This window comes from Elephas maximus, chromosome 3, assembly GCF_024166365.1.
Source record: "Elephas maximus indicus isolate mEleMax1 chromosome 3, mEleMax1 primary haplotype, whole genome shotgun sequence".
Lineage (NCBI taxonomy): Eukaryota > Metazoa > Chordata > Mammalia > Proboscidea > Elephantidae > Elephas > Elephas maximus.
Genome location: NC_064821.1, coordinates 169,087,789 through 169,114,306, shown reverse-complemented (window position 1 = coordinate 169,114,306; position 26,518 = coordinate 169,087,789). Strand labels below are relative to the sequence as shown.

At 44.9% G+C, this 26,518-nt stretch overlaps 1 protein-coding gene across 2 annotated transcripts in view; it reads right to left on the bottom strand.

Annotated features, from left to right (window-relative positions):
* Window positions 1–26,518, bottom strand: part of KCND3 (potassium voltage-gated channel subfamily D member 3) — a 274,340-nt gene continuing 247,822 nt past the window's right edge. Inside the window, exons 2-7 of one of the 2 annotated variants that reach the window (XM_049880068.1) lie at window positions 14,245–14,407; window positions 4,811–4,912; window positions 4,375–4,464; window positions 2,731–2,787; window positions 1,139–1,386; window positions 1–327 (exon numbers count right to left, since the gene is read on the bottom strand). In XM_049880068.1, the coding sequence (XP_049736025.1) occupies window positions 126–327; window positions 1,139–1,386; window positions 2,731–2,787; window positions 4,375–4,464; window positions 4,811–4,912; window positions 14,245–14,407 (862 nt within the window). In that variant the 3' untranslated portion in view covers window positions 1–125. The remainder of the gene's footprint in view (window positions 328–1,138; window positions 1,387–2,730; window positions 2,788–4,374; window positions 4,465–4,810; window positions 4,913–14,244; window positions 14,408–26,518) is intronic. The other variant, XM_049880069.1, reaches the window with a different exon arrangement.

The following is a 26,518-nucleotide window of genomic DNA, read 5'->3' as shown; positions in this document are numbered from 1 at the left end:
GCTAGGGGTGCAGTGGGGCAGGCAGAAATAGTGGGGAAAGGGGGGGAGTGGTCCCAGTGGCCACCCACCAACATGCCAGCCCCCTTCGCTCCCCACTACTCTCTCTGGCCCTCTGTCCAGTGGCTTTACAAGGCGGAGACCTTGACGACGTTGCTGGCTATGGAGGGAATGTTCGTGTTAGGGCCTGGGCTGGCAGGGGGGGGCCGACTTTCCACCTCAGGGGTTAGTGCTGGAGGGGTGGGGATGCTGATGATGGCTGTGGTGATCTGGGACGTTTTGCAGTTTGGTCTCAGTCCGTCATCTGCTTTCAAATTAAGGCTGGAGCGACTGGGATAGAAAAGAATGAATTGGTACTGGTCCCTGCTGCGAGCCTCCCCAAGCGTCCTTGGCCCCATACATTTCTTGCTCAGAGTAACTAGGACAAATTTTTGGTGTCCCTCTACCTCTGTCTTTGGTAATCAGCTTGTAATTATCCGTTCTAATTATCATTCCTAAATTACCAACAATTGCAAAGTCATGGAATTCGGCATACACATCCCCCTCCCGCCCTAATGGCTTATTTATCTATCTTTTGTGGCATTTGACTTTTGCTTTCCCTGAATTCCCTGCAACTCACTGGAGGTAGTAGGAGGGAGGGAGAAGTCAGCCTGGGCTTCAAAATCTGCCAGGGATAAGCCCTGTGTAATAAAATTGTGAAAACTGTTTCCTTGAGAAAATGGCAGACCATTCTTTGCACTAGGCAGGTAATTTTTAAATTTTTTTTTTGAGGTTTTTTTCCCCCTTGTGTGTAAGCCCACATTCTGACTAAACCTACTATAGTATCCTCCAACAGCAAACACAGGGTTAGCCTGCAAGGATGAGAAGGAGGAGGGGGGGCGGGGGAGAGGCAGGTAGAGGAAGTTCACATATTAGATTAAAAAAAAAAAAAAATTTTTTTTTTTTTTTTTTTTAGATAAGGGGAGGCTAAAGGACCCCCAAGGTTCTTCTAATTCAGATTGCTAATTCCATGACTAGAATGACTCAAGCCTTTGGGGATGATGGAGACGGGAGCCACCCACCTGGTGGTGAGGGAGGATGACGGGGATGGGAGCCACCTACCTGGTGGTGAGGGAGGGTGACAGGGATGGGAGCCACCCACCTTGTGGTGAGGGATGGCTGCTCGCTGCCCTGGATGTGGATCGTGCTGAGCTCTTGCATGCTGCGCAGGCGGGTGGCTGGTAGGTTGGAATTGGGCAGGTGTGTGGTCTTCTTACTACGGCGGGAGCAGCAGGTGGTCGTGAGGCCTGGATGGCTGGATAGTGAAGGGCTTCTTGTGGATGGGTAGTTCTGCATTGAGCTCTCCATGCAGTTCTGCTCAAACATCTGCTCATCAATAAACTCATGGTTCTGTGGGAGGCAGAAGGAGGAGACGTAGAAAAAGGAGGTAGGGAGGTGAGCCCCCACTCTGTATGGCTACCTATCTCTGTCCTGAGCCTTGAAGGAAGGGCTCCCAGCTGCCTGGAGCACAGATAAACATTCAGGAGGGGTGCGAGCCCGTAGGCATCAGATGAGAAAGAAGGAGAATCATCTTGGCAGCCCTGGCCATCAGATTGAAAGATGGGGACTGCCCTTGTTAAATCATGATGTGACCCACACCCCATCCAAAGCTTTGAGCTGAAGGTAAGCAGAAGACATGGAGGGATTTAGGGAATCATGAGAGCTTGAAGTGAGGACTTTACTTTTAATCTGCATGAAGCCTACTAGGAGTGACAGGTAAGGAGTCACTTACTACGAGTGGTGGGTATGCTAGGTTGTCTTTTCTGGATATAAGGGGTGAGATTCTTATGAATCTTGGGTAAAAGTGAGACATAAGCTTTTAAAGGCCCTAGATTATTTATACAATTGGGAGAGCATTGCTCTTGATAGCCAATGGGGTCAAACTGTCAGGGATATGATTTAATTTTTTATCCTGCTTATGGGACATGGATCCTTAATGGAAACCCTGGTGGCATAGTGGTTAAGTGCGACAGCTGCTAACCAAGAGGTCAGCAGTTCGAATCCACCAGGCGCTCCTTGGAAGCTCTATTGGGCAGTTCTACTCTGTCCTATGGGGTTGCTATGAGTCGGAATCGACTCGATGGCAGTGGGTTTGGTTTGGTTTTGGTTTTGGATCCTTAATATACCTGGAGGCACAGGATTCCCAAAGTCAAGTGTAAGCATGAGGAGGAAATGCCAACAGTCTCCTGATTGGAGGCCGTTCAGGATGGGGTATAGTTGAACCTGGAATAACTAAAACATGACTGGCCAAGGTGACTAAAACCCTAAGGGCATTAGTGGCCTGGCCAAGGCTGCCAGAGTGAGGAGAAGTCTGCAGAGAAGTAGCATGAGAACAGAGTTCAGAGAGAGACCAGCCCTGAGAGCCAACCCCAGGAGTCCCCATGGAGCTGGGAAAGTGGAATAGACAGATTGTGGCACATGGACCCTTGCAAGGTACCTACATTGGTGCCGTCTTCTACCACCCCTCCAAGCCCCTGGGGAAGTCCAAAGAGGCCATTGGAAAGGCAGTTGGGTAATTGAGCACAGGGAACTGGAAGCCTGAGCTGGTGCTGGGTGTGGCAGCAGAGGTAGGGTAAGCCCCAGAAGAATGAACAGCACATGCACAGAACTAGACCAGGGAGTAAAAGAGAAGAACCCACAGACTGAGAAGAATCAGAGAGAAAAAACATCAAGTGAATTTTTAAAAAGTTATACCTTGATGGTTGAGGTTCGTACAGATAACAGGGGATCATCCACAAGATAGGACAACCCCTACAGGACAACATGCCAATAGAAGATAAAAACACCATTGATTGTACATTCCAGCATTCCCAAGCTCATTTCTGACATTCACTCTCTCAATCCCAGCATTCCACCCTTTGAGTCCAACATTCCATCCCTTACCCCCAGCATTCTGCCTCTTTAGTTCCAGCATTCTACCCCTTGGCTCTAACATAACCCTGCTCAAACCCAACATTCCATTCCTTCCATCCCCAAATTCTGCCTCTTCTATCCCAACATTCCACCTCTTGAGTTCAACATTCCTTTTCTAAAATCTAGCATTCCATCTTTTTAATCCCAATATCCCAACCCACAATCCAACATTCTTCCCCTTAAATTCAGCATTCCACCCCTCAGTGACAGCATTCCGTTCCTCAATTCCAGAACCTCATCTCTTCAATGCCAACATTCCAGCTCCTCAACCCAAATATTTTCACATATCTTTAGATTTGCACATTCCACCCAGCATGCAACTTGGAAAGGGCAGTTGGGTCTGGGCCTATCCCTTTGGCACTTCTCTAAGTCCTTGAAATAAGTTATAGATATGCATTCATGGTTCTTAAAGCTAAGCAGTACTGGATAAATTCTGGAAACTAGGGCTTTCAGAGAACCTTTCCATTCTGAAGTCTTCATTTCACTCAACTGCCACCCACAGTGTCCACATTTGGCTCAGGTTAAGAGTCATTTAACATCTATTCATCCCACATCTGGGAGGCAAAGATATAAAACATTTGGAGTTAGAAAATTCCTTTCCTAGTGTGCTGAGCCCTGACTATAGGCTCTTGAGGGAGGGAGTTCTAACAGGAACTGGGAAGGATTTCACTTTGTTGCTCTTTGGCTTGTCCACCCTAACTTCTCCCTCCCTGCTATTCCCAGCACTTTTTGCCAAGGGTCCAGGGTTAGCCCCACTGCCCTTCCTTTCATGTCTGTTGGTGAGGCACAAGCATCATTCCACATTCCAGCCATGGCACCTAAACCATGACTCTATTTAACAATCAGCCTTTCAGTATCTGAACTCCCTGGGATTTGCAGGATGATTGGCAGGGGATGGTACTGATAAAATCTCTGGCTAGAGAAATAGATGCAATGCCTCCTTAATCTACTGTTTCCTGCTCCAAAACGGACCCACAGATTGCATCAGCTGAGCACCAGGGGTGGGGCAAAAATGAATGCTCTTCTCTACTGTCCTGTATCTCTCTGGTACAAGTTCAGCCCTAGTTTTGAAGGGCGATGCCCTTCAGAACTGAGAAACCAATAGAAAGAGTCATTAGTCCTCAGTAACTAGGACAGGGGCTGTGGGCACTGGTGTGGGGTATGTGTAGAAAGCTAGGGGTAATGACCTCCTCCATGCTGCTGCAGGACAGGGTTACCCTCCCCACCCCGATGACCTCACCCCACTTCTTGGGTCACCCTCCTGAGAGTTGATAGAGAGACCTCACCGCTACACTTTGGATCCGGAGGAGACAGGTTTCTTTGACTTCTGGAGCTTGGGCCCAGGGTGAGGATATGTGAGTACAACCTCAGAAAGGGGCCAGGGGTCAGGGGTGAGAAGGGAAGTGGTGATGGGCTGGGACTCACAGTGGTTTTTTCCAGGCAATGCAGCAGGTGGTGGTGCTGGCTCTCGATGAGTGAGGTGGTCTTGCCCATGTGCTCCTCCTCCGGGGTGCCCTAGGAAGAAAAGGAGAGCCTCTGAGTATCAGGAGAGTGGCTCCTTCCCTCTCTGGCTCCTTCATCCCTTCACAGAAGGTAGGAAGGCACCAGAAAAGTCAGGGTGAACCAAAATTCAGGGTCAGCATAGACATACTAGCCCTGTGAACTGGGGCCCTTGGTATAAAACTGGATTAGCAGTAGCAGTGATAAATCTATGGAAGAGGTATGTTTGGAAAGTTTGGTAACATGGCTTTCTCAGGGTTCAAATTGGGGCTTGGGGGCAGGAGTGCTGGTGCCCCAGGAAAGAGGGAAAGAGCCCATCTCCCCACCCTTCTCCCCCAGCCCAGGCTGTCTAGGCACTTACCATCAGCTCCAGGGCCTCGTTGAGGAGCCCGTTGCGCTTGCTGTGCAGGTAAGCATTGGAGCTGCCTGTTTTGGCCACACGGATCCTGGCGAGGCGGGCCTTCTGTGATTGGCAGAGACAACAAGAGTGAGGGAGACTGAGATGCAAAAAGCCAGTAAGAGTGGGCTGCCCCTGTGGGGATGGGTTCCCAGGCAGTGTCTGATGAAGGGCAGCGGGCTGCTTCTTCCCAGCCTCATGGGTCTTTGGTTGTAGACCCAGGTTGGGTCTGAGAAACGTTCCTCTTTGTGTAAATGGGTCATGGTCAGAGCTCCTAGGCGTTTCCATTCATCTCTCCAGCTGGGGTGTGATTCTGGCAGGAGAAATACCACTCACCCAAGTCTTCCCTCCTCCCCAAAGTCACATGACCTTTATACAGTCAGCATCTCACAGTGCCTTGTGCTATTCTCATTGGAGTATGTCTTATCTCTAAGTAGACTGCAAGCTCCTCAAAGGATTGTATGTTATAGCTCTCCTGCTTCTCCCCCACTGTCCAGTGCAGGCCCCTGCATACAGCTGGTGCCCACATATTAATTACTAATGAGAAAAGCAAGGAGTGTGTATTCCTGCCCTTCAACACTGCGTCACTCCCTCCCTGCTTTCTTTTTTCTCCTCAGCACTTATCATGAAAGTAGTGTATGTTCTATTGATTTATCTTGCTGCTATCTCTCTCCGCCACTAGAATGTAAGCCCCTTAAGGGTAGGAGTTTTTGTTTTGTTTACTGATGTAACCCCAGTGCCTAGTACCTAGTGTTATTGTTGTTAGTTGTCCTCAAGTCAATTCCAACTCATGGCGACCCCACATGTGCAGAGTGGACCTACACCCCATAGGGTTTTCAAAGCTGTGACTGTTCCAAAGCAGGTTGCCAGGCCTGTATTTCCAGTGCCTCTGGGTGGGTTTGTACTGCCAATCTTTCAGCTAGTAGTCGAGTACTTAACCATTAGTGCCACTCAAGGGCTCCTTAGGTCCTCAGATATTTTTAAAATTATTAAATGAATTTACAATGGCATGTCTGTCTTTGGGTGTGGATTCATGCATGGATGTGTCAATACATGCCTATTTTGTCATGCTTGGCTGTGGGAATGAGCGCATATGACAAGGTGACCTGATGTGTGTGTGTGAGAGGGATGGATGGAAGACATCTCCATACAATTCAGTTTAACTTGGACAGCTCCAGAGAAGGCAGCCTTTCACAGAGATGGTCTCCTGAGGAGGGCTGCCTGGTAACCTGCTTGCAGAGGCAGTAGACAGGCTGGCCATACTGCACATGCTGGCTGCTGTCCCTTCCTAATGACCGTAATCTGGGTAACCATGACAGCAGCACAGCCAAAGGACCAGGGCTAAGAGGAAGGGGACTTTGGGAGAAATGGAGAAAGGACTGGGAAGAGGGGACCTGCTGGTTTAAAAAGTGAGCTTGGGGTTTGGGCTTTAGAGGCCTAGACACAGTTCCAGGCTCTTGCTTCCAGAAACAGAAGAGCCTACCTGGACTCATAGAGCCATCCTGGTGCAGAGGCTCCAGCATGGACTCTGAACGGGAGAGTAGTTCTTGGACAATTGCTACAATTTTTATTTTTTTTTGGTTGTACTTTAGATGAAGGTTTACAGAACAAACTAGTTTTTCATTAAACAGTTAGTACATGTATTGTTTTAAGACATTGGTTAACAACTCCACAACATGTCAGCACTCTCCCTTCTCGACCTTGGGTTCCCTTTTACCAGCTTTCCTGTTTCCTCCTGCCTTCTAGTCCTTGCCCCTGGACTGGTGTGCCCCTTTAGTCTTGTTTTGTTTTACGGGCCTCTCTAACCTTTGGCTGAAGGGCGAACCTCAGGAGTGACTTCAATACCGAGCTAAAAGGGTGTCTGGGGGCCATACTCTCAGGGTTTCTCCAGTCTGTCAGACTAGTTAAGTCTGGTCTTTTTTTTTGTGAGTTAGAATTTTGTTCTATATTTTCCTCCAGCTCTGTCTGTTTGGGACCTCTATGGTGATCCCCGTCAGAGCAGTCGGTGGAGGTAGCCAGGAACCATCTAGTTGTACTGGACTCAGTCTGGTAGAAGCTGTGGTAGATGTGGTCTATTAGACCTTTGGACTAATCTTTCCCTTGTATCTTTAGTTTTCTTCATTCTCCCTTGCTCCCGAAGGGGTGAGACCAGTGTTGTATCTTAGATGGCTCTTAAGACCCCAGATGCTACTTGCCAAAGTAGAGCATAGAACACCTTCTTTATAAACTATGTTATGCCAACTGAGCTAGATGTTCCCTGAGACCATGGTCCCCCCACAGCCCTCAGCCCAGCAATTAGGTGCCTCAGGGAGTTTGGATGTGTCTATGGAGCTTCCATGACCTTGCCTTGTACAAGTTGTGCTGCCTTCCCCAACATTGTATACTGTCTTAACCTTCACCAAAGTTACCACTTATCTATTGTCTATTTAGTGGTTTTCCATCCCCACCCCTCCCGTCCCTCATAACCATCAAAAATGATTTCTTTTTGTGTGTAAACCTTTTCATGAGTTTTTATAGTAGCGGTCACATACAATATTTGTCTTTTTGTGATTGACTTATTTCACTCAGCATAATGCCGTCCAGATGCATCCATGTTATGAGATGCTTCACAGATTCATCGTTGTCCTTTATTGTTGCTTAATACTCCATTGTGTGTACCATAGTTTGCTTATCCATTCATCTGTTGATGGGCATCTAGGTTGTTTCCATCTTTTTGGCTATGCAATTTCTATCTCTTATCACCTTGACCCCAACATGGGCAGTGTCTCTTCAAGCGTCTTGCTGCTCTGGTTTATCTATTAAAATGAAGCCAGGCTGTTTTCAGAAGCACCAGGGACACACTGTGTTTCTTATTTCCTGGGAAGTCCCCCATTGGCCAGGGTCTCCTTGGCCAATGCTCTTCCTTTCCCTGCCTGCCAAATATGGAGAAGAAGCCTAGGACCACAGCCTGGAAGATCTGCCCATAAATCCAAGGAAGGATATTCCTCCAGATGGAGAGAATTGAAAGGGGGAACTAGGGAGAGAAAGGAGGCTAATCAGCCCCTACCATTCTTCTCTCTGAGCAAAGAACATTCATTCAGGATTCAGGTCAACTCTCCTCCCTAGGAATCCTGCTCTTGCCCTCCTCTCAGCTAAATGTTTACATTTAAGCAAGTTGCTCATCATTGGAGGATGTGGCTGTTATTGCTTTGGGTGAGCACTGGGTGTTGAGAGCTGCACATGGAAATTCAATTGTGTCAAGCTCATTATAGCCTTATATAATTTGATCGCACCACTTAGAGCCAGACCTTTTTTGTATCTGGGGTCTGTCTTCATTACTTTCTAGAGATGAAAGATTCTCCTGTTCTCCTTTGTGGCACTTCTTTTAATCTTATCTTACCCTGGGCTCTATTAAAGCAACTGATTGTCATATCAAATGCACTAGATCGTTTAATCATCTCCCCCACAGGATAAAGGGGTTTGCAATGTATTTACAGAGCTATACCCAGCAGAGGAAGTTTGAAAGGGCTCTCTGGCTTGGCTTTGAGCTCCGGAGGGGCAGGGACTGTGGCTTATACATCAGGATCTTTGGCTTGATTTTGAGTGCTGGAGGGGCAGAGACTAGCACAGGGCTTTGCACTGAGTAGGTACTCGAGAAAAGTCTGTGATGGCTGAGGAAGGAAGATGATCATACACAGTTGGTTAGAAATCTATGTTCATAAAGCCATTGTAATGGGCTCAATCCACCACCCATCTGTCAGTTTGTTGTACTGTGGTGGCTTTTATGTTTCTGTGATGTTGGAAGCTATGCCACTGGTATTTCAGATACCGGCAGGATCACCCCTGGTGCACAGGTTTCGGTGGAGCTTCCAGACTAAGACAGACTAGAAGGAAAGGCCTGGTGACCTACTTCTGAAAACTAGCCAGTGAAAACCTTATGGATCACAACAGAACACTGTCCACCTCACTGCTTTGGATACATCATTAGGAAGGATCAGTAGCTAGAGGAAGACATCATGTGTGGTAAAATAGAGGGCCAATGAGGGTAAGGGAGGCCCTCGGTGAGATGGATTGGCACAACAGCGGCAACAATGAACTCAAACACGCTGGCAGTCGTGAGGATGGTGTTGGACTGGGTAACGTTTCATTCTGTTGTATGTAGGGTTGCCATGAGTTGGAGTTGACTGGATGGTAGCTATCTATTTATAATAGGCTCAGTCCTTGTGTGGACTGGTCAGCTTCAATGTCTTCCACGGCTATAAGGACAGCGTGACAGTTAAAAGAGAGTGTTGAGATCATCTAGGCTTTTTTAAGGACAAGAAAATGGAGGACATGGGGGGAGGTGACTTATTGAGGGTAAGGTAGTGGACGAGGAAGACTTGAACTAAGGCCTTCCAGCTTTTAGGCCGATGCTACTTCCATAACCTCCTCCTCCTACTTTCTTGAATTCAACTCCAGTCAGGCTAGTTTTTGAACTTGAATGAAGCCCAGGAACCTGCATTTTCAACAGGTGTGGAGACTGCAGGGCCAGAGGAGAGGTCTGGAAGGAGAATGCCGCACTCTGGGCCTAGTTCCAGGTACAGTCAATGCTGGAGACCATAATTCTACCAGTCCCTGAGAAGTCCTTCACAATTAGCACTTCCTGGCTGTTGGCTGGCAAGTGCCCTTTGGCCGTGAGTATCTACACGTCTTTCTCTGGGAGAGGCAAAATAAAGAGAAAGAGGGAGAATTGGGAAGGCCAAAAGAGAACATAAGCAATTGTACTCTGGGGCATTTATCCCAGAGAAATGACTTATGTTCACACAAAAACTTATACATGAATTCTTACAGAAGCTTTATCGTAAAAACCCCAAAACTCGAATCACCCCAAACGTTCTTTGACAGGTGAATGGTTAAACTGTGGTATATCCATACTGCGGAGTTCCTACTCGCCCATAAAAAAGAACTAGCTATTGATAGACTCAACACTTCGGATCTCCAGGAATTACGCTGAGTGAAAAAGCCAGTCTCCAAAGGTTACATATGATTCCATTTACATAACATTTTTGAAGTGAACACATTTTATAAATGGAGGACAGAGAAGTGGTTCTAGGGATTAGAGATGGAGCGGAGGTTGCAGGGTGTGGTTATAAAAGTGCAACAAGAGGGATTCTTGTTGTTCAGTGTCTTGACTGTGGTGGTAGGTGCATGAACCTACCTACACATATGGTAAAACTTAATACACACTCACACACTCATACACACACACAAACAATTGGTGGGTTGTATCCATATCAGCATCTTAGTTTTGACATTGTACTATAGTTTTATAAAATGTTACCATTGGGGAATCTGGACAAAGTATACAATGATCCCTCTGTACTATTTTTTTTTACAACAAGTGAATCTACAATTAAGACAATAAAAATTACCATTAAAAAAAATACATGGGAATATTAGTAAGCCATAAAGGGAACTGAAGTTCTGATACATGTGATGACAGGCATGAACCTTGAAATCATCCTGCTGAGTGAAATAAGTCGACACAGATAGACAAATATTACATGATCTCACTTATATGAAATACATAAAACAGGTAAATGCACAGAGACAAAAGATTGTTAGTGATTACCAGGGGCTGGGGGCAGAGGGAATGGGGAGTTACTGCTGATGGGGTGCTGAGTTTCTATTTGAGATGATGAAAAACTTTTAGAAATAAAATAGTGGTGATGATTGCACAAAACAGTGAATGTAATTAATGCCACTGAATTGTACATCTAAAAATGGCAATTTTTTGCATGTATTTTAGAACACACACACACATGCGCGCGCACACACACACACACAAAGGACAGGCATCAGAACCAGAGATGGGGGTGGAATTCCCCACTCTGGTATGTTACCCTCTCTCTGTCCACTGCTAGACCACTCCACTGCTATAACCCCAATTCGCCTGGCTCAGAGAAGAAGCAAAGCATTGTGGAGTCATCCCAGTAACAATTCCAAGCAAACCAGTCATGATGGAAAGAGGAGAATGGCACGATCTTCTTCTTGAGCCTTTCCTTCACACCCCAGACAAGTGGGCTGGAGCCGACCTTTGTGGCTGTTATATATCCTAAGGGTCTGGTCTGGGCTGAGAAGCCTCATTAGCTTCCCTGACCTCCTGCCCACCCCATCTCCACTCCTCGCCAAGTCCCCTGGGCCTGCCTGCCTTGGCTCCTGGTGACAGGCTTGGTGCTGGAAACAGGCAGTGTCCTTTGCTTCCTCTCACAAGAAGCTCAAGGTGAAGGAGACAGAGCTGAGCAACCTTGAGGACAGACAGTAGCCAGGCTCGGTGAAAACACTGTAAATATTTACTCTGCTCTCAAAGGGAGAGAGAAGAGGGAAAGGGAGGAGGAGCCAGGAGCAGGGGAGACCCATCTTAACTGCTAGAGGAAGGAATAAGCCAAATCTTATACCTTCTGGATTTTAATCGCACAGCATGAGCTTTATAAAATCCAGAGGGAAATTCCCACCGTTCTGTTCTTTGTGGGGGCAAAAAGACAGCAGATGAAATGCCCCGGGAAGTAGGTAAAGGTGTGGGTATGGAGAGAAGGTCACTGGAGAAGCTCCCTAGAGCACAGTTTGAGTGGGGCTGTTACCCGTGTAGACATAGCCGTGGGCTAGTGTGCCAGGCTGAGGATTCCTTTAAACTTCACCTGCTCGAAGGAAGAATGAAGAAAACTAAAGACACAAGGAAAAGATTAGTCCAAAGGACTAATGGACCACATCTACCACGGCCTCCACCAGACTGAGTCCAATACAACTAGATGCTGCCCGGCTACCACCACTGACTACTCTGACAGGGATCACAATAGAAGGTCTGAGACAGAATTGGAAAAAAATGTAGAACAAAACTCTAACTCAAAAAGAAAGACCAGACTTGCTGGCCTAACATAGACTGGAGAAACTCAGAGAGTATGGCCCCCGGACACCCTTTCAGCTCCGTAATGAGGCCGCTCCTGAGGTTCACCCTTCAGCCAAGGATTAAACAGGTCCATGGAACAAAACAGGACTAAAGGGGCACACCAGCCCTGGGGCGGGGACTGGAATGTAGGAGGGAACAGGAAAGCTGGTAACAGGGAACCCAGGGATGAGAAGGGAGAGTGTTGACATGCTGTGGAGTTGTTAATCAAAGTCTTACAACAATGTGTGTACTAATTGTTTGATGAGAAACTAGTTTGTTCTGTAAACCTTCATCTAAAGTACAAGAAAAAAAAAAAAAAAAAAACTTCACCTGCTCAGCCAAAACCTGTAAGTCAGCCCTAGCCTTGGTGGGTAGGTTTGCTACAGAATTCCTAGTTTTTCAGAGCCTCAGGCTCCTTGATTGGAAAAGGAGACCTCAGTTTGTCTCTGCCCCTTTGTTTAGGAGTGTATGAGGAACTTAGATATTGTTCAGATTTGCCAGCTGACTTGAACTGGGAAAGACATAAGACGTCTGTTTCTGGGATGGCTGGCAGGGGCTGGGGGTGGGGAAACCCTGACCTTGGGTGAAGGGGTAGGAAATAGGTGCTGGAAGGGATGGAGAGGACAGCAGGGCGCCAGGAGAGGAAGCTTAAGGAAGGCTGCTGACGTTACAGACCCAGGTAAAGAGAAGTAAAAATGTATTTCAGCACAGGCAGAGAGAGGTAGAAGGGCCCAGAGGAGGTGACCACGAAGGCACACAAAATGGGATATGCTGGAACAAACTGGAATTCTCTGCTCCTACACGTTGGAGCTAGTTTTCAGGTTTCAGTCAGCATACACAGGCCTGTTCTGAAATTCCGGATTCCTCTGACACTTGGACATTATCACTGCAAGTGGGAGGTGAATGGCACAGATCACGTGGCAGGGAAATAACCCAGCTGCAGTGATTGTGCTTGACACAGAGCAGGTACTCAGGAAGTGTTTGTGGACTGAATGAATGAATGAAAGAATAAAATAAGGAGTCCAAATTCCAGGCCTCTCTAAGCCAATATTTCAAGGAAGTCCCTCCCTGTCCATTGTGCCCAGAAAGGCTCTGACCGCAACCCCTGGAGTTTGGGATGGAGGGATGGAGGGTCACCATGCATGAGATCCTGCCGGCGGGGTACCATATTTCAGTCCTGCCCTTCCTAGTTGGAATCTTAGTAAAAGTCACCACCTAAGAATCTTTACTGGCCCCTTAGTGGTGTAAATGGTTTGCGCTGGACTGCTACCAAAACTGTGGTTTGAATCTACCCAGAGGTGCCATGGGAGAAAGGCCTGGAGATCTGCTCCTTAAAGACTACAGCCCAAATAGGGAACCCAAGGTTGAGAAAGGAGAGTGTTGACATGTCGTGGGGTTGTTAACCAATGTCATAAAACAAAATGTGTAGTAACTGTTTAATGAGAAGCTAGTTTGTTCTGTAAACCTTTATCTAAAGTACAATTAAAAAAAAAAAAAAAAACAATGTTATAAGTCAAGGACTGTGTGATCTTGACCAATGGCTTCATGTCATAAATGACTGATGATTTGTTGAAGGGAAGGGATACAATTAAAAATCTTTGAAATTAAAAAAAAAAAAAAGACTACAGTTAAGAAAACCCTATGGAGCACTTCTACTCCCTAACACATGGCGTTGTCATGAGTTGGAATTGGTTTGATGGCAACAGGTTTTTTTTGTTTTTTAAAGAACCTTAAAAATGTGGGGTGAATGAAAGCCAGTGGAGTGGACCAGTTGTTCCAGATAGAAAGAAGTTTGAGGGTTAGTCAGGGAAGGAGGCGTCTTTCCAAGCACCAAAGCCTTCAGCCATTTTCCCCCATTTTGTGGGCAAAATGTATTCCACCCTTTCCTGCCTCTGTAAGCAGTGCATGGTGGTTATTCTCCTGATCGTCAGTTGTAGCTCTGTGCCTTAACCCAGTGATGCCCCGGAGGTTACTCACGCCTGTGGTGCTGTCCGTCCCTGAGCTCAGTGGCCTCAGCATGTTCTCTTTTCAGAGTATCCATTTTTCTTTTCAGCAAATTTATTTTTGTCGCTATGCTTTGTATAGGCTATTGTAGGATAGTGAGAAGAAATTATGATCTCCCCAAACTCTTGGCTGGGAGGACGAGTCCAAGAGGCTGCTGATTGGTGGTGGCTGAGAGTGGAGGGGGAGCCAGGGGTCAAGGAAATTGCCATAGAATATCCAAAAGGGAGACAATCAGCCTGTGGATAATTGAGGAGTTATTGCATTTTGCAACTAACTGGGGCTGGAATGCAGGATGCTGGTTGGTTGAAGTTGGCATGAAGTTGTTTTACTTCCCAAAGCCGGAGGGGGGGCCGTCTCAGCAGCGACTCTCTGAGGAACTCCAGCCCTGGCCACCTGACTTTTCTCAGGCACAAATGGGGAAGGTCCAGGCCCCTCTCTGGTGCTGCCCCTCTGACCCTTATATTGCTCCATGCCTGAGTCCGAGTCTTACCTTTTGTGCCCTGCGTTTGTCAGCTCTCTGATTCTGGTGGTAAATCCGGCTGAAGTTGGAAACAATCACAGGGACCGGCAGGGCGATGACCAGGACGCCACTCAGGGAGCAGATGGAGCCGAAGATCTTTCCAGCAATCGTCTTGGGCACCATGTCTCCATATCTGAGACAGGGAGAGAGAGAGAGAGAAAATATCCGGGTAAGAGGAAGAAAGGGGCCATCTGTGAAACAAGCCAGGCTTCCCTGCCAAATATTCACCTATTATTCACTCACTCACTCATTCATTTGTTCTTTCAACAACTGTTTAGAGCACCTAATCTGTGCCAGGTCCTGAGATACAGACCTGGGAGTGAACAAAACAGACAAGGTCCTCATGTTCATGGAGCCCATATTCTACCAAGGGGAGACTATAAACAAGTAAATGAATACCTAAAAAGATTTGTGGTTTGTGGTTATTTCTATGATGAGAATAGACAGCTGCTGTGCCCAACTGGGGAAGTATGGTTAGGAAAGACCTCCCCAAGGAGGCAGCATTTAAGTTGAGAACTGAAGGTAAAAGACCCAGCCATACAAAACACCTGGGGAAGAGTATTCCAGGTAGAGAGGACAGAAAATACAGAGGCCCTGAGGTAGGAAGGAGCTTGGCCTGTTCTAGGAACTGTCAAAAAGGACCAGGGTGGCTGCAGCACAGTGAGGGTGGGGCAAAGTTATAGAAAGGAGGCTGAGGAAGTAGGCAGGGGCCAGATCATGAAGGGACTAGTGTGCCAAGGTGAACAGAATGAATTTTATCCCAAATGCAACAAGGAACCTTGGATGAGTTTCAAGCAAAAGAACAATGCATGATCTCATTTATGATAAAAATAATAAATAACTAATCCACCTTGTCTTCATGTGGAGATTTACAATTTCCAAGGTACTTTTATACCTTTACCTCATGCAAGTGCCATGAACCCTGTGAGCTATGTCTTCTTCTCCCCATTGCACAGATGCAGGAACTGAGGCTCAGAGACACTAAGTGAACTGCCCACTTTTGCTTCATTGGGTATAGCTGGGATTAAAACCCACCCCTTGCTTTGATCTTTTAAAATTTACTTATTTTAAAATATTTTATATATCTATGGTATATATTTATATTTTAAATTATTATTTTTTAAATTTTGCTTTTATCTTTTTTTCATCAACCCCACTGCCTCTGAGGGGGACCATGAGTTCCCAAACTCAGCCCCTCAAGTACTGAAGCCACTTTGGGACAGTGCCAGCTGCTCCCCAGAGCTCAGAGAAACTCTTAAGCACTTCACACCCTGCAGCTGCCCCCTGGGACTGGGTTGGCCTGGCTCCCACTCAGCCCCAGGCAGGCAGGCCAGAGCCTCTCCTCCAATCAATAAAACACTCTCCACAGTGGTTAAGTGTTTAGCCTCTTCCTTATTGAGATAATTTAAAGGCCTTATTAAGCAAAGAGCTGTGAGGACTCCTTTGGCCAAATCCAGAAACACCATCTCCTCTGCCTCTGTGCAGTCTGGGCATCTGGAACAGAAACAGGCTTGGGATGACCAGGGATGGTTGCTTCTCAAATGGTGAGGCTCCAAGTCACTCCTACTGAGTGAGCTCATGTGTCCTGGGGCTCCAATGAGGATATGGAAGGGGATGGAGTGAGGTATTCTAGAAGCATGAGCTTGTTACCTCCTAAACACCTAAATGGCTTTGTGGAGGTTATGCCAATGGTGGACACATATTTGGTGAATGAATGAATGATCTCATTTAAGCCTTTCAACACCCTGTGAAGCAGGCTCCTGTTTTGAGAACTTCCTCCTCTTCTTCCTTCCTTCTCCTTCAATGTGCAGGCCCCCTTGTCCTGGCTCAGACGGTCTCAGACATGCCACTACATCAGGGCCTTTGATGCTCTTTCTGGAAGCTTTGCAGCCAGGTTTGCCTTCTCTGTTGTGATGTTTAGTAGAGGCCTCTAGCGCAGTGGTTGAGAGCTTGGATTCTGGAGCTCCACCATAAAATAACCGTGAATTTGGGAGGACGTTGCTTAGCTTCTTTGAGTCTCAGCTTCCTTATCTTATAGAATGAAGATAATAAGAGTAACCTATATCCTGGTGGGTATATCCTAACCCTATTGTGAAAAAAGAACTGTATATAAAGGACTTATACAGCTTTATAAATCAAAAACCAAACCAGTTGCCATCGAGTTGATGCTGACTCATGGCGGCCCCATGTGTGTCAATGGCTGATTTTTTGGAAGTAGATTGCCAGGCCCTTCTTCCAAGGAGACTCTGGGTGAACTCTAACCTCCAACGTTTTCATTAGCAGCCAAACATGTTAACTGTTTGCACCACCCTGAGACTCCTTCCCTATAAAACCCAAAACCAAAACCAGTGCCGTCGAGTCGATTCTGACGCATAGCAACACTATAGGACAGAGTAGAACTGCCCCATAGAGTTTTCAAGGAGCACCTGGTGGATTCGAACTGCCGACCCTTTGGTTAGCAGCTGTAGCACTTAACCACTACACCACCAGGGTTTCCTCCTTCCCTATAGACAATAAATACTATTATTTTTACCCAGGTATTCTGGAAACCATTGTCTTTGACGATGGGAAGCTCTAAAAACACATTTGACTGTTGAAGTTCAAAGAGTCCTAATGATGAAGAAAAGAGGGTTACCCCTGGAGATAATCATGTTAACTGGGATTTTCAGATGATACAACTGAGAGATGGACGGTGGGCATGGCCAGGCATGAAAATGAAACGTGGCAGGTGTGTATAAGAACAGGAAGGTTAAGTTTCAGGGTGATTGAGTGTCTTGGTCATCGCCTGCTGCTACAATAGAAATACCACAGGTGGATGGCTTTAACAAATAGAAGTTTACCTTCTCACAGTTTAGGAGGCTAGAAGTCCAAATTCAGGTCATCAGCTCTTAGAGAAGTCTCTCTCTGTTTTCTGGGGAAGGTCCTTGTCTCTTTTTTAAATTTTATTTTTAAATTTTATCTACTGTTGTTGTTGAGAATATACACAACAAAACATACACCAATTCAACAGTTTCGACACGTGTGGTTCAGTGACATGGATTACGTTCTTCAACTTGTGCAACCATTCTTACCCTCCTTTTCTGGGTTGTTCCTTCCCCAATAAGATTAACTCACTGCCCCCTAAGATTCCTGTCTAATCTTTGCTGTTGTTGATTTGATCCCATATAGTTCTTAAAAGAGCATAATGCTCAAGGCAGACATTTTTTCCTAGTTGTCTTAGTTACCTAGTGCTGCTATAACAGAAATACCACAAGTGGATGGCTTTAACAAAGAAATTTATTCTCTCACATTCTAGTAACCTACAAGTCCAAATTTCGGGTGTCAGCTCCAGGGGAAGGCTTTCTCTTCTCTGTTGGCTCTGGTGGAAGGTCCTTGTCATCAGTCTTCCCCTGGTCTAGGAGCTTTTCAGTGCAGGGACCCTGGGTCCAAAGGATGGGTGCTCCTGTTCTTTCTTGGTGTTATGAAGTCCCCATGTCTCTCTGCTCCTGTCTCTTTTTTATATCTCAAAAGAGATTGGCTTAAGACACAGTCTAATCTTGTAGATCTCATCAATATAAAAAATTTTTTTTTTTTTTATCAATATAGCTGCTGCTAATTCATGTCATTAACATCATAGATACAGGATTTACAACACATAGGAAAATTACATCAGATGACAAAATGGTGGACAATCACACAACAGTGGGAATCATGACCTAGCCAAATTGATACACATATTTTTGGGGAACATAATTCAATCCATAACACTAGTTAATCTAAACTATTGTTTGGTTTTTAAGAAGACTTCAGGGTCCTTGCTTCTTTTCAGCTTCGATTCCCAGGTTCCTCAGTGATCATGAGGCTTGTATTTTCTCCATCTCTGCTTACTTGCTGCTTTCATAATCTGCTCTTTTATATCTCAAAAGAGATTCATTCAAGACACACCCTACACTAATACTGTCTCATTAACATAACAAAGAAAGCCCGTTCCCAAATGGGATTAGAACTACAGGTATAGGGGTTAGGATTTCCAACACATATTTTTGGGGGCACACAAATGAATCAATGACACAGAGGCTAATGAAAAATAGTAAGGGCAACAGGAAGGTTGTTTGAAGAAAAAACAAGGAGGAAAGCTATGCCTCCTGCTGGGCATATGTTCTGCTGGCAAGAGATGGCAGAGAAAACAGAACTCAACTCCTGTGTGCCCTCTGCCTTCTCCACCGAGAAGGACATGCTTCATTTTGGAAAGTCTGGGATCAATCTGTTTAAGAAGGATCTGGAGCCCTAGGTGGGGAGGGGAGAGCCTTGCTGCCTTCAGTGGGTTTGAAGCCCACACAGATTGAAGCCCACACAGATACCACCCCGGGATACCAGATGGGAGGAATGCACAGATGGGGCTGCAGCACCACTGCCCCAAGACCTTTGGGAAATCATGGTGCAGGACAGAAATATGAAGAGACTAGAGATGGAAAACTGTTGTGTTGATATATATTTTTTTTTTGGTAGGGTTTGGGTTAGGTTTAGGTTTAGGGTTAAGGTTAAGGTTAGGGTTGGATGAAGTTTAGGATGGGGTGAGGGTTATTCTTTTTTTTTTTCAGTTTTCTGTTTTTTTTTTTTATTAACTTTTATTAAGCTTCAAGTGAACGTTTACAAATCCAATCAGTCTGTCACATATAAGTTTACATACATCTCACTCCCTACTCCCACTTGTTCTCCCCCTCTTGAGTCAGCCCTTTCAGTCTCTCCTTTCGTGACAATTTTGCCGGCTTCCCTCTCTCTCTATCCTTCCATCCCCGCTCCAGACAAGAGTTGCCAACAGAATCTCAAGTGTCCACCTGATATAATTAGCTCACTCTTCATCAGCGTCTCTCTCCCACCCGCTGACCAGTCCCTTTCATGTCTGATGAGTTGTCTTCGGGGATGGTTCCTGTCCTGTGCCAACAGAAGGTCTGGGGACCATGGCCGCCGGGATTCCTCTAGTCTCAGTCAGACCATTAAGTATGGTCTTTTTATGAGAATTTGGGGTCTGTATCCCACTGATCTCCTGCTCCCTCAGGGGTCCTCTGCTGTGCTCCCTGTCAGGGCAGTCATCTATTGTGGCCGGGCACCAACTAGTTCTTCTGGTCTCAGGATGATGTAGGTCTCTGGTTCATGTGGCCCTTTCTGTCTCTTGGGCTCTTAGTTGTCGTGTGACCTTGGTGTTCTTCATTTTCCTTTGCTCCAGGTGGGTTGAGACCAATTGATGCATCTTAGATGGCCGCTTATTAGCGTTTAAGACCCCAGACGCCACATTTCAAAGTGGGATGCAGAATGTTTTCATAATAGAATTATTTTGCCAATTGACTTAGAAGTCCCCGCAAACCATTTTCCCCAGACCCCTGCCCTTGCTCCGCTGACCTTTGAAGCATTCATTTTATCCCGGAAACTTCTTTGTTTTGGTCCAGTCCAATTGAGCTGACCTTCCATGTATTGAGTGTTGTCTTTCCCTTCACCTAAAGCAGTTCTTATCTACTGATTAATCAATAAAAAACCCTTTCCCACCCTCCCTCCCTCCCCCCCTCAAATAAGCAATATTGGTTCACTAAGCACAAATCTTGCCAAATTAACCTTATTTCCTGTTTTGAGAGGGTTAACTGGCTGGAGGATCAGAAGAATCCTACAGACCCTACTGCAGCATGATTTTAGCAAGGTGTGTTCTTATCCCAGGTCTTTATTTCCTTGACAAGCTGGAGGACTGTGGTGTGGATAACAGTATGATTAGTAGCGGTTGGACAACCATCTCCAGTCTTTTGGCACTTCTCAAAAATTACCAACAGTGGTCATATACCAGCAAAGGAAGGTCATGGTTATCGTGTCAAAAGGGTCTCCTTTAATGAAAGAATAATTTAGTGAATGAAATAAAGGATTAATCTAGAGTTAGGTCTCCATTGGTGTGTTCCAGGATTTTTTGACAACTTGTAATAAGCCAGAGGGAGGCAGCATGGCCTAGTGATTGAGAGACGAGATAGTGTTAGATACGCCCAGGTTTGAACCCCGGCCCCACCTTACCTACTAACTAATTATGGGACCTATGTAACTAGTTAAATGACCTATGTATGGTTCAGTGGTAGAATTCTCGCCTTTTGTGTGGAGACCTGGGTTCAATTCCTAGCCAATGCACCTCATACGTAGCCACCACCTTTCTGTCAGTGGAGGCTTGCACGTTGCTATCCTGCAAGGCAATCATTCAGACAGGTTTCAGCGAAGCTTCCAGGCTAAGACAGACTAGGAAGAAAGTCCTGGGGACCTACTTCTGAAAATCAGCCAATGAAAGACCTGTGGATCACAACAGCTCAGTCCACAGCCAATCATGAGGACAGTGCAGGACGGGCAGTGTTTCGTTCCATTGTGCATGGGGTTGCCATGAGTTGGGGGCTGACTCCACAGTAGCTAACAACAGCAACAGTTATGTGACCTTGGGCAAGTTATTTAGTCTGAGTCTCCATCACCTATAAAATGGTTTTTATATACCTAACTTACAGGGTTGTTGAGATAATTAATGAGATTACTCAGAAGAAGCACTTAATTCAGTGTCTGGAAACTGCAAATTCTCTATAAATAGCCAGTGTGATGGGCACCTATTGTTTTATACCCTCCCCCATCTAGGAACTGGGCCCTCCCCACCATTACAACATAAACTCTACCTGGAGGAGCTGCAGTATTTTTACAAACCTTCCTTTATGCCCCCACTCCGACTAGTGACAGTTAATTAGTCAGCATAGGGTAGCCGGCCCAAGCTGGGCCAGTGAGTTCATTTCCTGAATTTATTTTTTAATAGCTTTATCAGGATATAATTTACGCACCATCCATTTGAAGTGTACAATTCAACGGTTTTCAGTATATTTACAGAGTTGCGCAACCATCACCACAATCTAATTTTAGAACATTTTCATCACCCCAAAAAGATAACTCGTTTCTCCCTATTAGCAGTCACTCACCACCCCCTCCCTCGGCAACCACTGGTACACTTTCTGTCTCTACGGATTTGTCTATTTGGGACACATCACATAAGTGGAATTACATAATATGCAGTCTTTTGTGTCTGGCTTCTTTCACTCAGGTGTAACGTTTTTGAGTTCCATCCACGTTATAGCATTCATCAGCACTTCATTCCTTTTTATGGCTGGATAATATTCCATTTTATGGATATACCATGTTTTATTTATTCATTCATCAGCTCATGAACATTTGGGCTATTTCCACTTTTTGGCTGTTATAAATAATGTTACTATGAAAATTTGCATTCAAGCTTTGTGTGGATATATGTTTTAATTTCTCTTAGGAGTCATATGATAACTCCATGTTTAAAAATTTGAGGAAATGCCAAGCTATTTACCAAAGCAGCTGTACCATTTTACAATCCCGCCAGCAATGAATGAGGGTTCTAAGTTTCCATATCTTCACCAACACTTCTTATTGTCCATTGTTTTTATTATAGCCATTCTAGTGGTTGGGTGTGAAGTGGCATCTCATTGCGGTTTTGATTTGCATTTCCTTAAGGAGTTGAGATCATTAGTCACAATTAGGCCAGAAACCAACTTCAGAACAGACTATCAATTGCTCATATGCAAGTTTAAGCTGAAGATGAAGAAAATTAGAACAAGTACAGGAGACCCAAAATAGGACATTGAGTATATCCCACTTGAATTTGGAGACCATCTCAAGAACAGAGTTGATGCATTAAACACTGATGACTGAAGACCAGACCAGTTGTGGAATAACATCAAGGACTTCATACATGAAGAAAGCAAAAGGTCAATAAAAAGACAGGAAAGAAAGAAAAGACCAAAACAGATGTCAGAAGAGACTCTGAAACTTGCTCTTGAATGTAGAATATCTAAAGCGAATGGAAGAAACGATGAAATAAAAAAGCTGAACAGAAGAAGAGCAGCTCTAGAAGACAAAGTAAAGTATTATAATGAAATGAGCAAAGACCTGGAGTTAGAAAACCAAAAGGGAAGAACATGTTCAGCATTTCTGAAGCTGAAAAAACTGAAGAAAAAATTCAAGCCTTGAGTTGCAATTTTGAAGGATTCTATGGGGAAAACATTGAATAACGCAGGAAGCATCAACAGAAGATGGAAGGAATACAGAGTCACTGTACCAAAAAGAATTGGTCGACATTCAACAATTTCAGGGGGTAGCATATGATCAAGAACCAATGGTACTGAAGGAAGGAGTTCAAGCTGCGCTGGAGGCATTGGTGAAAAATAAGTCTCCAGGAATTGATGGAACACCAATTGAGATGTTTCAACAAATGGATGCAGTACTGGAGGTGGTCACTCATCTATGCCAAGAAATTTGGAAGACAGTACCTGGCCAACCAGTTGAAAGAGATCCATATTTGTTCCCACTGCAAAGAAAGGTGATCCAACAGAATGCAGAAATTATTGAGCAATATCATTAATATCACATGCAAGTAAAGTTTTACTGAAGATAATTCAAAAACAGTTGCAGCAGTTCATCAACGGGGAACTGTCAGAAAGTCAAGATGCATTCAGAAGAGGATGTTGAACGAGGGGTATCATTGCTGATGTCAGAAGGATCTTGGCTGAAAGCAGAGAATATCAGAAACATGCTTAATTGTGTTTTATTGACTATGCAAAGGCATTTGACTGTGTGGATCATAACAAATTATGGATAACATTGCAAAGAATGGGAATTCTAGAACACTTAAGTGTGCTCACCAAGAGCCTGTACATAGACCAAGAGGCAGTCATTTGAACAGAACAAGGGGATAATGTGTGGTTTAAAATCAGGAAAGGTATGCATCAGAGTTGTATCCTTTCACCATACTTATTCATTGTGTATGCTGAGTAAATAATCTGAGAAGCTGGATATATAAAGAAGAACACAGCATCAGGATTGGAGGGAGACTCATTAACAACCTGCAATATGCAGATGACACAACCTTGCTTGCTGAAAGTGAAGAGGACTTGAAGCACTTACTGATGAAAATCAGACTACAGCCTTCAGTATGGATTACACCTCAACATAAAGAAAACAAAAATCCTCACAACTGGACCAATAAGCAACATCATGATAAATGGAGAAAACATTGAAGCTGTCAAGGATTTCCTTTTACTTGGATCCACAATCAACACCTATGGAAGCAGCAGTCAAGGAATAAAAGGCGCCATTGCATTGGACAAATTGGCTGCAAAAGACCTCTTTAAAGGATTAAAAAGCAAAGATATCACTTTGAGGACTAAGGTGACTTAAAGCCATGGTATTTTCAATTGCTTCATATGCATGCGAAAGCTGCACAATGAACAAGGAAGACTGAAGAAGAGTTGACACTTTTGATTTATGGTGTTGGCAAAGAATATTGCATATACCATGGGCTGCCAGAAGAACAAACTAGTCTGTCTGGGAGAAGTACAGCCAGAATGCTGCATGGAAGCGAGGATGGCAAGATCTTGTCTCACATACTTTGGACATGTTATCAGGAGGGACTAGTCCCTGGAGAAGGACACCATGGTTGGTAACGTAAAGGGTCAGCAAAAAAGGTGAAGACCCTCAGTAAGATGGATTGACACAGTGGCTGCAACAATGGGCTCAAGCATAGCAACGATTGTGAGGATGGCACAGGATGAGAGGCAGTGTTTCATTCTGTCATACAAGGGGTTGCTGTAAATCACAACCGACTCAATGGCACCTAACAACAACAACAACAAGTCCCTAGGTGGAACAAACAGGTAAGTGCATGGCTACCAACTAAAGGTTGGCAGTTTGAACCCATGCAGAGGTGCCTTGAAAGAAAGGCCTGGTGATCTACTTCTGAAAGGTCACAGCCTTGGAAACCCTATGGCAAGCAGTTCTACTCTGTAACACATGGGCTTGCCATGAGTCAGAACTGACTAGACAGCAACTGGTTTGGGATTTTCTAATGATGCTGAGCACATTTTTCCTTCCCTGAAATTTTTAACTGTGAGACCAGATCAACCTCCTTCAAAGAAGTTGAAGGTGCAACAATAAAGCTCTGTATCTGTTGGCCGCCACGTTTTCTGCCATGGGAAAAAGCCAGATTGTAGTTAGTGGGAAGAAGGTCGACACGTACAAAGGTATGAGTGATGGAAAGGGAAGTCTGATGGAATTTGAATTGCTGTTCTGATTTGTATTGAGAGCTTTACCCTTGCCTTTCCTGTGGCTTAGTTGTTCAATCCTTCCTTAGATTCCGTGCACCAACAAATTATTATTTTTGTTTAGCCTTCTTCCATTTGGACCCAGTTATGGATTTAATTGCATCCCCCAAAAATGTGTGTCAAGTTGGCTAGGCCATGATTCCCCGTATTGTGTGGTTATCCTCCATTTTGTGATCTGATCTAATTTCCTAAGTGTTATAAATCCTAATCTCTATGATATTAATGAGGCAGGATTAGAGGCAGGTATGTTAATGAGGCAGGACTCAATCTACAGGATTAGGCTGTATCTTGAGTCACTCTCTCTTTTTTTTTAAATAATTTTTATTGTGTTTTAAGTGAAAGTTTACAAATCAAGTCAGTCTCTCACATATAAACTTATATACACCTTACTACGTACTCCCATTTACTCTCCCCCTAATGAGTCAGCCCACTTCCTCCTTCCAGTAGTCTCTCCTTTCATGACCGTTTTGCCAGTTTCTAACCCTCTCTACGCTCCCATCTCCCCTCCAGACAGGAGATGCCAACACAGTCTCAAGTAACCACCTGATACAAGAAGCTCACTCCTCATCAGCATCTCTCTCCAACACATTGTCCAGTCCATTCCATGTCTGATGAGTTGTCTTCGGGAATGGTTCCTATTCTGGGCCAGCAGAAGGTCTGGGGACCATGACCACAGGGATTCTTCTAGTCTCAGTCAGACCATTAAGTCTGGTCTTTTTATGAGAATTTGGGGTCTGCATCCCACTGTTCTCCTGCTCCCTCAGGGGTTCTCTGTTTTTCTCCCTGTCAGGGCAGTCATAGGTTGTGGCCGGGCACCACCTAGTTCTTCTGGTCTCAGGACGATGTAAGCCTCTAGTCCATGTGGCCCTTTCTGTCTCTTGGGCTTATAATTATCTTGTGACCTTGGTGTTCTTCATTCTCCTTTGATCCAGATGGGTTGAGACCAATTGATGCATCTTAGATGGCTGCTTGTTAGCATTTAAGACCCCAGACGCCACTCTTCAAAGTGGGATGCAGAATGTTTTCTTAAAAGAATTTCTTTTGCCAATTGACTTAGATGTCCCCTGAAGCCATAGCCCCCAAACCCCCGCCCTTGCTCCGCTGACCTTCGAAGCATTCAGTTTATCCAGGAAACTTCTTTGCTTTTGGTCCAGTCCAGCTGAGCTGACCTTCCCTGTATTAAGTATTGTCCTTCCCTTCACCTAAAGTAGTTCTTATTTACTATCTAATCAGTAAATAACCCTCTCCCACCCTCCCTCCCTCTCGCCTCTCGTAACCACAAAAAATGTGTTCTTCTCAGTTTAAACTATTTCTCAAGATCTTATAATAGTGGTCTTATACAATATTTGTCCTTTTGCATCTGACCAATTTCACTCAGCATAATGCCTTCCAGGTTCCCCCATGTTATGAAATGTTTCACAGAGAGTCAATCTCTTTGGAGATGTAAAAGAGAGAAGTGACTATAGAGGAGGCAGACTTCATTACCACCAAGAAAGAAGAGCCAGGAGTGGAGTGTGTCCTTTGGAGCTGGGGACTTTGTGCTCAGAAGCTCCTAGACCAAGGTCCTTGTCATCAATCTAGACCATCCTAGATTGATGACAAGGACCGTCCCCTAGAGCCACCAGAGAAAGAAGGCTTTCCCCTGGAGCTAGTACCCTGAATTCAGACTTCTAGACTGAACTGTGAGAGGATAAATTCCTGTTTGTTAAAGCCACCCACATGCAGTATTTCTGTTATAGCAGCGTTTTAGATAACTAAGACAGATCCCATGATTATGATGATGATGATGCTAATAATGAGGGTTCCGCTCTGCTTATTTTTAAACAAGAATTTCTCAGTGATAGAGCTACTGTGAGTTGAGGTCTTCAAGAGTCAAAAAGATTAACTGGTTGCAATTATGAGCTTAATCCAACCAGATCAATTTTAACTGAGATAAATGATGGCACCAACATTTTGATTCAAGTAATCAATTCCTTGTATAGCTGATGGGAGAGACCTGGCTCCAGAGCAGTCCATGTTAAAAATCACAGGAGGATTTAACTTTAACACAATCCACCAATGTAATGTGGCCACAAAAA